The sequence below is a fragment of the Eumetopias jubatus genome, unplaced genomic scaffold (genome assembly GCF_037043125.1).
Source record: "Eumetopias jubatus isolate StellerSeaLion01/CBP00866 unplaced genomic scaffold, mEumJub1_p1.0 scaffold_3, whole genome shotgun sequence".
Taxonomy (NCBI): domain Eukaryota; kingdom Metazoa; phylum Chordata; class Mammalia; order Carnivora; family Otariidae; genus Eumetopias; species Eumetopias jubatus.
The window spans coordinates 33762738-33775186 of NW_028274809.1; the positions used below are offsets into that span (position 1 = coordinate 33762738).

Genomic DNA, 12449 nt, shown 5'->3' on the forward strand with positions numbered 1-12449 from the left:
AGACCTTGGCCTCCTCGGGCCCCCTTCACTGACTCAAACAAAAGCCGGAATTGGAAAGACCAGTCTAAATGGATATTTTTGCTCTTATCGGTGTACTGCTTCTCTCAAGCGCCCATTACCGTAGCCCTTCTTAGCTTACATATTGGACATTTGAAAGGATGCGAAGTCAGAAAGAAAACTCTTTTTTAAATTCCATACATTGTCCCGCTGTGTATGCGTCTCTGTCTTTGCCGCGCGGTTTCCACTTCGAGGGTGGGCCTTTATTCACAAAGGCTGTGGGCCTTAGGGGCTTCTTAGGACATGTGAAAGGAAAATTGCGGTGAGGAGTTGCTGCCCCAGAGTAAAGAATGACACGCACCCAAGGAAATGAAAAGGTCCTGTTGGTACCAAAGCTTCCTGGAAAGGATCTGTTTAGTCGGTGTTTTGAATTGCAAAAAACCCAAGCAACCAGGATAGGAGAAGGAATTCCTCCACCCCCCACCCCCGACCCTGCAGGCTTTGCACACCTCCTGAGGGATCAGGTCGACTTGGGTGGGATTTTGCTGGGGAAAAAGGGAGAAAGTGACGTGCGTGGCGCCATGATCGGAAGTCTGTGTTTAATTCTTAGCTGCCAGGTGGAAAATTTGCGTGGGAGGGCGATCATCGAGGTGAAGTCTAGCCTTCCTTCTAATACGAAGAACGGCTATTCTAAAGGCTGGTTTGGCTGGTCTTTCATTGTGGGTAAAGTCAGTTCCAAAGACACATTCATACAAACACTCCTGAAGTCATACCCTTTATGTTCGTATTCAAGTCCCCTTTTATCTCTTTATCTGAACTTGATGTAAATAAACCTCCACATTCCTTAAACTAGTTGCTGTTATCATACTAAATATCTAGTATAATTACAGGTTTTAATAATACCAACCCAGGATTCTCAGACTCTTTTTAGTGGAAATATTTTTATACTGTTTACCCTTCAGGCAGGAAGAAATATTTCTATATAGTAAAATCCCTTAAAAAGAAAAAAATTAGGAGCGCCTGGATGGCTCAGTCATTAAGCATCTGCCTTCGGCTCAGGTCATGATCCCAGGGTCCTGGGATTGAGCCCCACCATCCGGCTCCCTGCTCGGGAGGAAGCCGGTTTCTCCCTCTCCCACTCCCCCTGCTTGTGTTCCCTCTCTCGCTGTGTCTCTCTCTGTCAAATAAATAAATAAAATTTTAAAAAAAGAAAGAAAGAAATGAGAAGGAGCTTTGATTCATTACTTTATTACTATATTTTCTTTGCCCAAAAGGCCTAAAATAAGAAAATGGTATTGTTTTGCCATTTGACTTTCAAGACATAAGATCTAGCACTCAGAGAAATGAGATTTTAGTAAGTTAGAGATGCAGAAAGTTTATTAACTAGCAGTATACTGTTCTTTCTCAAATTGGGATTAAGTACTTGGTTATTCTGTTTTTATTTGCATAAAAATTTTCCTAAGAAACATTAAGTACCCTTATACATATTATAAATGTATGGTAAAATATATATAAAAAAGAAGATGAAGAAAGGAGCCTAGGAAATTCACATGAAAAAAATATATGCCACTGACTTGGTAGGAATAATTAGCAGACAACTAGATAGGCAACCCTTTTCCCTTTTCTGTTGCTCCTTGTAATATCTCAGTTGGAACATGGCTTTTCACTCACTATGAGAAAGACCATCAGAGAAGAACGAGAATTGGGCCATCAATATGTCCACAAAGACCAGACAGACAATACAAGTCAAGCTCAAGTGAAAACAAAGGATTGGCAGGGCAGGCAAGGTTTGTATCTGCACTAGTCAGGATAGGCTAGATTGTAACAAACACCTCAGCAGCTTATAGCAACAAAAGTTTATTTCTCACACATGTTACATGTTTGATACAGGTCATCAGGAAGCCCATTACAAGTAGGATTCATTTGGGAAACAGACCCTGAAACTGAGATTTGCATTCAGGAGGTTATTAGGTAGTGCTCTCAAGAACAACTTCTGGAGACTGAGGGTCACAAAATCACTGGAAAAGGAGAACTTGAACTACAATACAGTTGCAGCTGAGGCTTCAGCCAGTTCTGCAGGGAGCTTGGAGCTGGGTTGGCCCTTCAGCATTGTCCTAAATTGGGACAGGAGGCCTGATCATTATACCCTCCCACCAACCTGTCATTGGATATGGACTGCACCCAGGGAAGGAAGGTGACCCTTGGATGAGAGGATTCTGTTTAGCCAAGACCAACTCTCAGAGGGGAACCCAGCTGAAAGCTCTCAGCCACCAACCCTTCTAGCTGTTGGGAGAGGTTGTGCTTTAGTCATAAAGGGTGGATCTGGGGAGCTCAGTACAATATCCATTACATGGATTCTGCTCATTTTAGTCACTGAGGTAACCAGATTTTTGGAGGCTTCACTGAGATACATGCTTTCAAGATTCCTACAGTTAGGGGAGCACCTGGCTGGCTCAGTTGGTAGATCATGTGACTCTTGATCTTGGGGTCTTGAGTTCAAGCCCCATGTTAGGTGTAGAGCCTTAAAAAAAAGAGAGAGAGAGAGAAGATTGCTACATAAAATTTATTTACTAGTACTGCAGTGTTTTTGCTCTAACCATTAAAATGCTTGCACTCAGAAGCAATACACCTCACTTCCAATCACATTTTATCGGCCAAAGAAGTCACCCGGCCAAACCTAACTTCAAGAGAAATGTAATACTATATCATGTTACTAGAAGAAGAACATAAAATTTGATAACAGCCTTAATACTACCGTCATGTGCAAGGGGGAAATAATCATCAGTACTCTAATCACCAAAAGCCCATGTAGGATAGGAGGGTTTTCTAACATAAGGGGAAAACTCTGGCATAAGAAATCAAGAAATGAAGGGAGCAACACAGAAATCCAAGGGGACCAACAGTATCTGTGAGACTGATGGCTCTTCACTCTGTATTATGGCCCCTCATGGATTATAGCTTTCCTCTGAGATAGAAGACTTGTAAAAGGAAAGCTCTGGTTTTAGGAGGGGTCTGGGGAAACTAAGCAAATTATTAGGACAAGCATTAGAATAAGGACATAGGCAGAATCCCTATTATATGAATAAGGACAAATAGGAGTTACCTAAGCTCAAAGATACTGAATACTTCTAAGAACAAACTTTATCATTATAAAGGGATGCTGTCAAATGAAAAATAGAAGAAAAACTCTTAACTCTAGAAGAAAAATAATACAGATGCCCAGAAGTTAGCTCTGGGACACACTACAGGGTCAAAATAATGAAAGGCAACTTGAAGCTGCTTAGAAACTTCAGGACTTAATCTTTAGGACTAAACTGAGGAATGGGACATGGCATGGTCTCCTTTTAGAAGATTAAGGTGTAGTTGTGGGGAGAGGGGAAAACCCAATTGTGCAGTAAAAGAAAAATGAGATAGGAAATAGACAATTGCCCCCCCTTGATAACCTCTGGACCTAAAAGCAACCTTAAATTTCTCCCTTTCTAAAAATAAGAAAAGCTTAGGGGCACCCTGGTGGCACAGTCCGTTGGGTGTTCCGCTCAGGTCATGATCTTGAGGTCATGAGATCCAGCACCCTGTCGGACTCTGTGCTCAGCGCAGAGTCAGCTTGGGATTCTCTCTCCCTCTGCACCCTGGCCCCCTAAAATAAATAAATAAGTCTTTAAAAAAGGAAAAAAAATAAAATAAGAAAAGCTTAGGGGTTCCTGGGTGGCTCAGTCGTTAAGCATCTGCCTTTGGCTCAGGTCATGATCCCAGGGTCCTGGAATCGAGCCCCACGTCGGGCTCCTGGCTCCGCGGGAGGCATGCTTCTCCCTCTCCCACTCTCCCTGCTTGTGTTCCCTCTCTCGCTGTGTCTCTCTCTGTTAAATAAATAAATAAAATCTTTAAAAAAAATTTTAAAAATGAAAGATTAAAAATAATAATAATAGGGGCGCCTGGGTGGCTCAGTTGGTTAAGCGACTACCTTCGGCTCAGGTCATGATCCTGGAGTCCCAGGATCGAGTCCCGCATCGGGCTTCCTGCTGGGGGGGGGGGGGGGAGTCTGCTTCTCCCTCTGACCCTCTTCCCTCTCATGCTCTCTATCTCTCATTCTCTCTCTCTCAAATAAATAAAATCTTTAAAAATAATAATAATAATAAAGCTTTGCTTTTGGAACCTAGATCTATTGTCCCATTTCTTTCCTTCTCCTTTTGTCTAACTTTTGAAATTTTGGTTAGCCCAGCATCTGGAGTCACCCTTCCCTTTCCTTCCATTTAAAACAAAATAAAATCATCTGAGCTTCCTATCCTGAGTGAATAACAGCAAGAGAACCAGCTTCTCCCCAGGCATTGAAAGATCCCAGAGGAAGACCTATATTTTCCACAAGTTTACCTGATTTGCTCTGGACTTCTCTACTGATATCTTGTAAGAACTTCTCCTTCCCGATGCCAGACACTGAGATCTGACACTTTATTTATTTTCGAAGCTACCCTAAAATATGGTAAAATTTTTACTAAGACTTAGACTTTGGAAGAAGCAGGAGGAGGAGGAGGAAAAATATAGTTGACACTTGAACAATGCAGGAGTTAGGGGCCCCAATCTCCATGCCGTTGAAAATTCACATATAACTTTTTTTTTGCATATAACTTTTGACTACCCCCCCCAAACTTAAATACTAATAGCCTACTGTTGGACTAGAAGCCTTATCGATACCATAAAGAGTCAATTAACACATATTTTGTATGATATATGTATTATATACTTATTCTCACAGTAAAATAAGCTAGAGAAAAGAAAATGTTATTAATAAAATCACAAGAGGGGGAGAAGCTGAGGTCATCATCGAATTTGAAATATTTAAAGTGGATACAAAACTGTTTCAGCAATGCAGACAATTAAGTGTGTTGTTGTGGGTGATGGTGCCGTTGGTAAAACATGTCTTCTGATATCCTACACAACAAACAAATTTCCATCTGAGTATGTACCAACTGTTTTTGACAACTATGCAGTCACAGTTATGATTGGTGGAAAGCCATATACTCTTGGACTTTTTGATACTGCAGGGCAAGAAGATTATGACAGATTACGACTGCTGAGTTATCCACAAACAGATGTATTTCTAGTCTGTTTTTCAGTGGTCTCTCCATCCTCATTTGAAAATGTGAAGGAAAAGTGGGTGCCTGAAATAACTCACCATTGTCCAAAGACTCCTTTCTTGCTTGTTGGGACCCAAATTGATCTCCGAGATGACCCCTCTACAATTGAGAAACTTGCCAAGAACAAACAGAAGCCTATCACTCCAGAGACTGCTGAAAAGCTGGCCCGTGACCTGAAGGCGGTCAAGTATGTGGAGTGTTCTGCACTCACACAGAAAGGCCTAAAGAATGTATTTGACAAAGCAATACTGGCTGCCCTGGAGCCTCCCGAACCGAAGAAGAGCCGCAGGTGTGTGCTGCTATGAACATCTCTCCAGAGCCCTTTCCGCACAGCTGGTGTCAGCATCGTACTAAAAGCAATGTTAAATCAAACTAAAGATTAAAGATTAAAATTCGTTTTTGAAAAAGAAAAGAAAAGAAAATCACAAGGGGGCGCCTGGGTAGCTCGGTCAGTTGGGCATCTGCCTTTGGCTTGGGTCATGATCCCAGGGTCCTGAGATCAAACCCCACGGTGGGCTCTCTGCTCAGCAGGGAGCCTGCTTCTCCCTCTCCCACTTCCCCTGCTTGTGTTCCCTCTCTCGCTGTGTCTCTGTCAAATAAATAAATAAAATCTTAAAAGAAAAGAAAAGAAAATCACAAGGAAGATGGGGTCCCTGGCTGCTCATTTGGTAGAGCCTGTGATTCTAGATCTCCAGATCATAAGTTTGAGCCCCACATTGGGCATAGAGCTTACTTGAAAAAGAAAAACAAACAAACACACAAACAAAAACTAGGTGTGCTTGGCTGGCTCAGTCAGTAGAGCATGTGACTCTTGATCTCAAACCCCATGTTGAGTATAGAGATTACTTAAAAAATAAAATCTTTAAAAATAATAATAAAATAAAATCTTAAAAAGAGAAAATCATAAGGAAGAGAAAATACATTTACAGTACTATCTGTAGTTATAAAAAAATTTGTGTGTAAGTGGACTCACATAGTTCAAACCCATATTGTTCAAGGGCCAACTGTGTAACATAGTAAAGGAAATCTTAAAGCAAGATTATCAGATATCACTGCTCCCAGAAGTCTTTGAGCCACATATATATCTCCTGGATAGATTCCCTGCCCCCTGCCCAACTCTGAAAGTAGTATTCCTTACATTATGGCCACTAGCCATGTTACTAGAATCCAGTCCTGTCCTCTCCCCCATCCAGCTGAAATTCATCCATTCCTCCATCCATCTTTTTATTAATCTATATAACCAACAGATGTGTATTGAACTATGTGCCAGTCACTATCCTAGGTATATTGATACAGCAAGGAACAAGAGAACCAAGTTCCTTCCTCTCATCCTCTCATAGTATTTACCTGTATTCATTTTTTATTGCTGTTTAACAAATTACCAACACTTAGCAGCTCAAAACCACCCATATTTACTATATCACAGTTTCCATACATCAGGAGTCCAGACACGATTTAGCAGCGTCCTCTGCTCAGGTTCTCACAAGGTTGCAATCAAGGTGTCAGCCAGGTGGCACTCTCATCTGGAGGGCTGACTGAGGAAGAATCTCCTTGTAAGCTCATTCAGGTGCCAGGGGCTGTTCTCAGCTCCTAGAGGCTCCTAAAGTTCCTTGCCATGTGACCCTCTCCATAGGTATTCTCATAACCTAGTAGCTTAGTTAGTCAAAGAACAGAGAGAGTCTCTCTTACTCCAGTATGTTCAGACAGAATTTTATATAATCATAGGAGTGGCATCCCGTCACCTTTTCCATATTTAGTTGGTTAGAAGCAAGTCACAGTTTCTACCCACACTCAAGAAGGGATTTTCAAAGGGTATAGATGATTGGGGATCACCAAGTGATCACCACATGACCTTTTAGAAAGAGAGACAGTAAGAGCGGGACAGATGTTCTACCTTAAAAGGACTTATCAGATAAGTCCTATTTGGGTAGGTACCACTTGACCCCTGAGGTATCACTTGATCTCTGCTACGCAGAGATCTGGTAGAAGAGTCTTTTTGGCTTAGGAAGCAAGCAAAGGCCTTGAACTGGTTAGAACAATCTTGGTATATTTGAGAAATAAAAAGAAGGCCAGTTTTTACACCTGAAACTAATGTAACATTATGTGTCAACTCTAGATTAAAAAAAATAATTTAGGGGTGCCTGGGTGGCTCAGTCGTTAAGCGTCTGCCTTTGGCTCAGGTCATGATCCCACGGTCCTGGGATCGAGCCCCCCATTGGGCTCCCAGCTCCGCAGGAAGCCTGCTTCTCCTTCTCCCACTCCCCCTGCTTGTGTTCCCTCTCTCGCTGTGTCTCTCTGTCAAATAAATAAATAAAATCTTTAAAAAATAATAATAATTTACAAATATTTTTTTCCAATTGAAATGAGAAAGAAAAAAAAAGGAGGCCAGTTTATTGGAGCATGTGGGAGATGAAGTTAGAGAGGTAGGCATGTGCCACGTATACAAGGCTGGTAGGTAATAATAAGGGTGTGGATCATTTGCCTATTTGCTCTCAGTTCATTACCTTCCCTTTTCTTCTTTGTTCAGCAACTGACTCCTACAAACTTAATTTCCAAGACTCCCTTGTCCACTGGCTTCCAGTTAGCTTCAGCCTATGGGAGGTACAAGGCTAAGTTAAAACTGCTTAGAATGACACAAGGCTCCCTCTCATTCATTCTTCTGTTCAACAAATAATTATTTCCTATTGTGCTCCAGGCTCTATTACTAGGCTACTGTGGATACAATAAGCAAAACAATCAGTCTCTGCTCTTGCAGAACTCTGTGATACCAAAGAAGTTACACTTCCTCAAATACACATGCCTTTGTGCTTGCTGTTTTATTTGCCAAGAATGCACTTTGCCCTTCTGACTATCTCAATTTTTTTCACCACACAACACCCAGTCAAATAGTACTACCTCTAAGAAGATTCCCCTGATCCCACAGCCAAACAGAATTAATTATCCCCTTTTTTCATTACCTTTTTTTTTTTTTTTAATAAGCTCTAGGCCCAACATGGGGCTTGAACTCACGACCTCGGAGATCAAGAGTCACAGGCTCTACAGACTGAGCCAGCCAGGTGCCCCTTCTTAGCATTACTTCTATACCTTTTATAAGCTTCTAATATTGAGCTTGTCAAGCTGCATTCTGATTCCTTGCTTTTGTTTTCCCCCTACTAGATTAAAAAGAGGGATGATCTCTTATTTATCACTCTATCCCCAGCAATAAGCATGGTAACTAGTGTATAACAGGTCCTCAATAAAGACTGTTGAAATGAACTGAATTGGAACTGCACTGCCTTTATGACAGGGTGAATAGGGATGGTGCTGAGATCTTGGAATTCCTACAATCTATAAATCTTCCATTTGACCTAGGAATAGGGTAGTTAGGATAACAACTGATCTTCATGAACACCGTCATTTTGCCTCTGGCTATATATTTTAAGGATACTTTCATGTTTCATTCTACACTAAAATAGCCTTTTTCAAATTAGGATCACTATTTAAGTCATGTTATTACATAGACAGTATTAATACTTCAGACCTAAGTTTAAGAAAGCAGGAAGTGACATGGCAAACATTCACTAACTTAGATTAAGTCAAGGGAAAGGGCACCTGAGTCAATGAGTGAATGAGGTCTGACTCATGGGATATATAAATATTTTATTTAAAGAAACCAGCGTGCCAAAGTAATAATGAGTTAAACTTATATGAGTCTTTTTTTTTAAGATTTCATTTATTTATTTGTCGGAGAAAGAGAGAGATTAAGAGAGAGAGAAAGCACAAGCAGGGGAGCAGCAGGCAAAGGGAGAAGCAGGCTCCCCGCTGAGCAAGGAGCCTGATACAGGGCTCGATCTCAGCACCCCGGGATCATGACCTGAGCCGAAGACAGACGCTCAACTGACTGAGCTACCCAGGCGTCCCAAACTTAATAATGAGTCTACAAAAGAGCATGAAATATTGGCCCACTTAAAATAAAAATGATGGGGGGGCGCCTGGGTGGCTCAGTCGGTTAAGCGGCTGCCTTCGGCTCGGGTCATGATCCCAGGGTCCTGGGATCGAGCCCCATGTCCAGCTCCCTGCTCAGCAGAGAGCCTGCTTCTCCCTCTCCCTCTGCCTGCCACTCTGCCTACCTGTGCTCTCTATCTCTCTGTCAAATAAATAAATAAAATCTTTAAAAAAAAAAAAATGATGGGCACCTGGGTGGCCCAACTCTTGATTTTGGCTCTGGTCATAATTTCAGGGTTGTAAGATCTAGCCCGGTGTCATGGAGCCTGCTTAAGATTCTCTCTCTCCCTCTCCCTCTGCCTTTCCTCCCCTCTCTAAAAAAAATTTTTAAAGTTAAAAAAAAAAAGAAAAATGTTTCTTGGAATCTTATTCATGTTTTCAGTTGACTTGCTAAGGAAATTTTTTCATACATAACTTCAAGTCAGCCCCTGAAATTTGTTCATATTTTAAATACATTTATATTTATATAAATGTGTATTTTATAGGATTAGAATCTGAATTTATATTTATTTATAGTTTACACGATTACAATCTGAAAATAATTGGCTTTAAGATTTATGCTTTGGGGGGAGCCCAGGTGGCTCAGTTGGTTAAGCACCCAACTCTTTTTTTTTTTTAATATTTTATTTATTTATTTGACAGAGAGAGACACAGTGAGAGAGGGAACACAAGCAGGGGTAGTGGGAGAGGGAGAAGCCGGCTTCCCGTGGAGCAGGGAGGCTGATGCGGGGCTCAATCCCAGGACTCTGGGATCATGACCTGAGCCGAAGGCAGACGCTTAACGACTGAGCCACCCAGGTGCCCCCTCTTTTTTTTTTTAACATTTTATTTATTTTACTTGAGAGAGAGAGAGAGCACAAGCTGGGGGAGCAGCAGAGGGAGAGGGAGAAGCACACTCCGCAGTGAGCAGGGAACTGACTCAGGGCTCAATCCCAGGGCCCCAGGATCATGACCTGAGCATTGGGCTCTGCATTCAGCAGGGAATCTGCTTGAGAGTCTCTCCCTCTGCCCCTCCCTCTGCATGCACCCGCATGCTCTCTCTCTCTCTCTCTCTCAAATAAATAAATTTTTAAAATCTTAAAAAAAAGATTTATGGGGGCGCCTGGGTGGCTCAGTTGGTTTAGCGACTGCCTTCGGCTCAGGTCATGATCCTGGAGTCCCGGGATCAAGTCCCGCATCGGGCTCCCTGCTCGGCAGGGAGTCTGCTTCTCCCTCTGACCCTCCCCCCTCTCATGCTCTCTCTCTCTCTCTCATTCTCTCTCTAATAAATAAATAAAATCTTTAAAAAAAAGATTTATGTTTTTATAGGATAAATTAGCTCAAATTCTTCACAAATATTATTTTAAGAATATCAATGAAATTCTAGGACTGTATCCTAAGAAAGTATTAAAAAAGGCAGACAGGGGGCTGCTTGGGTGGCTCAGTCAGTTGAGCATCTGACCCTTGATTTCGGTTTAGTTCATGATCTTAGGGTTGTGAGATCAAGCCCCATATATCCGCCTCCTTCTGCCTCTCTTCACCCTGCACTCTTTCTCTCTCTCAAATAAATAAATAAATCTTAAAAAGAAAAAAGAAAAGGTAGACAAGGGGCGCCTGGCTGGCTCAGTCAGTAGAGCACGTGACTCTTGATCTCTGGATTTTGAGTTCAAGCCCCACATTGGGTATAGAGATTACTTAAATAAAAATTTTTTAAAAATAAAATAAAATCTTTTTTTTAAGATTTCATTCATTTATTTGACAGAGAGAGAGAGAGCACAAGTAGGCAGAGTGGCAGGCAGAGGGAGAGGGAGAAGCAGGCTCTCCACCGAATAGGGAGCCGGACGTGGGGCTCGATCCCAGAACCCTGGGATCATGACCTGAGCCGAAGGCAGCTGCTTAACCGACTGAGCCACCCAGGTGCCCCTAAAATAAAATCTTTAAAAAAATATTTTTGAAGTTACAGGATAGTTACTGAGCATAAATAAACTTTTATATTAAGCTACAGAAGTTACAGGATATTTATTGAGCATAATCTAACCTATATAGAGTAATATAATATGTGTTACTTTCAACAGATAAAGTACCTAAATAACAGGCATCAGCAGTGTAAGACTAATGCACTTTTACAAAACCAGGACATGATTCACAAATAAGAATTATGAAGGAGAATAGCTAAGTATTTTTTTAAATTACAGAAACAAATCAAACCACTGGACATACCATTAAATAATACAAAGATTCAAGGGGATCAACATAAGGGTCTGGAGCACCTGAACTTAGCCATGGGTAACAATGGTACACAGACACAAAGGAAATTCCAAGACTGACCATTGGAAGAAAATTATTTTTTTTAAGTTTTATTTATTTAAGTAATCTCTATACCCAACGCTGGGCTCAAACTCATGACCCCCGAGATCAAGATTTGCATGTACCTCTTACTCAGCCAGCCAGGCACCCCTGGAAGAAAATTATTTGAGCTCTCTCCTTTTCTCCAGCACTGTGGTGTGTGTGTGGGGTTGACTGTTCCTTACCGTGTCTTCTCACAAGACTTTCAGTATCAAGCAATTCCTGGCCAAGAAACAAAAGCAGAATCATCCCATTCCCCAGTGGATTCAGATGAAAACTGGTAATAAAATCAGGTACAAATGTAAGAGGACACATTGGAGAAGAACTAAGCTGGGTCTATAAGGAATCACATTGAGCTGGCACACATATTTATGTTGCATGAAAGTCACGTGCTCATAACATATCACTCTGCAAACATCACTACTACCTGAATGATAGACAGGTTGGATTGGGAAAATGATTCTTCTCTGTTACTATGCTTCTGCACCAGTAGGTTGGCTCAGTAATAAATATGAGATCTTTTGTTGGAAAAAAAAAAAAGAGAAATATTGAAACTACAGTGGTTAAAAGAATCAAAGTGGATAATGGAAGAATTTGAATATGGAGTTTTTCAGTAGTTCTACATTTTTAGGATTTGGTTAATTCTATATAGTAAGAAAACCATATAAGTTATCAAGTCATTGGATCAATTCAAAGAATACCTTTTTCTTTTAAACCCATGCAGAGGGGCACCTGGGTGGCTCAGTCATTAAGCGTCTGCCTTCGGCTCAGGTCATGATCCCAGGGTCCTGGGATTGAGCCCTGCATCGAGCCCTGCATCGGGCCCTGCATCGGGCTCCCTGCTCAGCGGCAAGCCTGTTTCTCCCTCTCCCACTCCCCCTGGTTGTGCTCCCTCTCTCGCTGTGTCTCTCTCTGTCACATAAATAAATAAAATCTTAAAAAAAAACAAAACCCATGCAGAATGGCAATATTCAACATCCACAGAGTATCTTCTTATGTCAGTAAATCATC

At 41.5% G+C, this 12449-nt stretch overlaps 1 protein-coding gene and 1 pseudogene across 1 annotated transcript; both read left to right on the top strand.

Moving 5' to 3' along the window:
• Window positions 1-4799: 4799 nt before the first annotated feature.
• Window positions 4800-5529, top strand: LOC114224242 (cell division control protein 42 homolog pseudogene; annotated as a pseudogene).
• Window positions 5530-11618: 6089 nt separating this feature from the next.
• Window positions 11619-11780, top strand: LOC114223031 (putative ribosomal protein eL39-like 5; the record flags this gene model as incomplete). Its single annotated transcript, XM_028121735.1, has 1 exon — window positions 11619-11780. A coding segment is annotated over one exon (162 nt), but the record flags the coding sequence as incomplete, so codon positions are not given.
• Window positions 11781-12449: the final 669 nt, after the last annotated feature.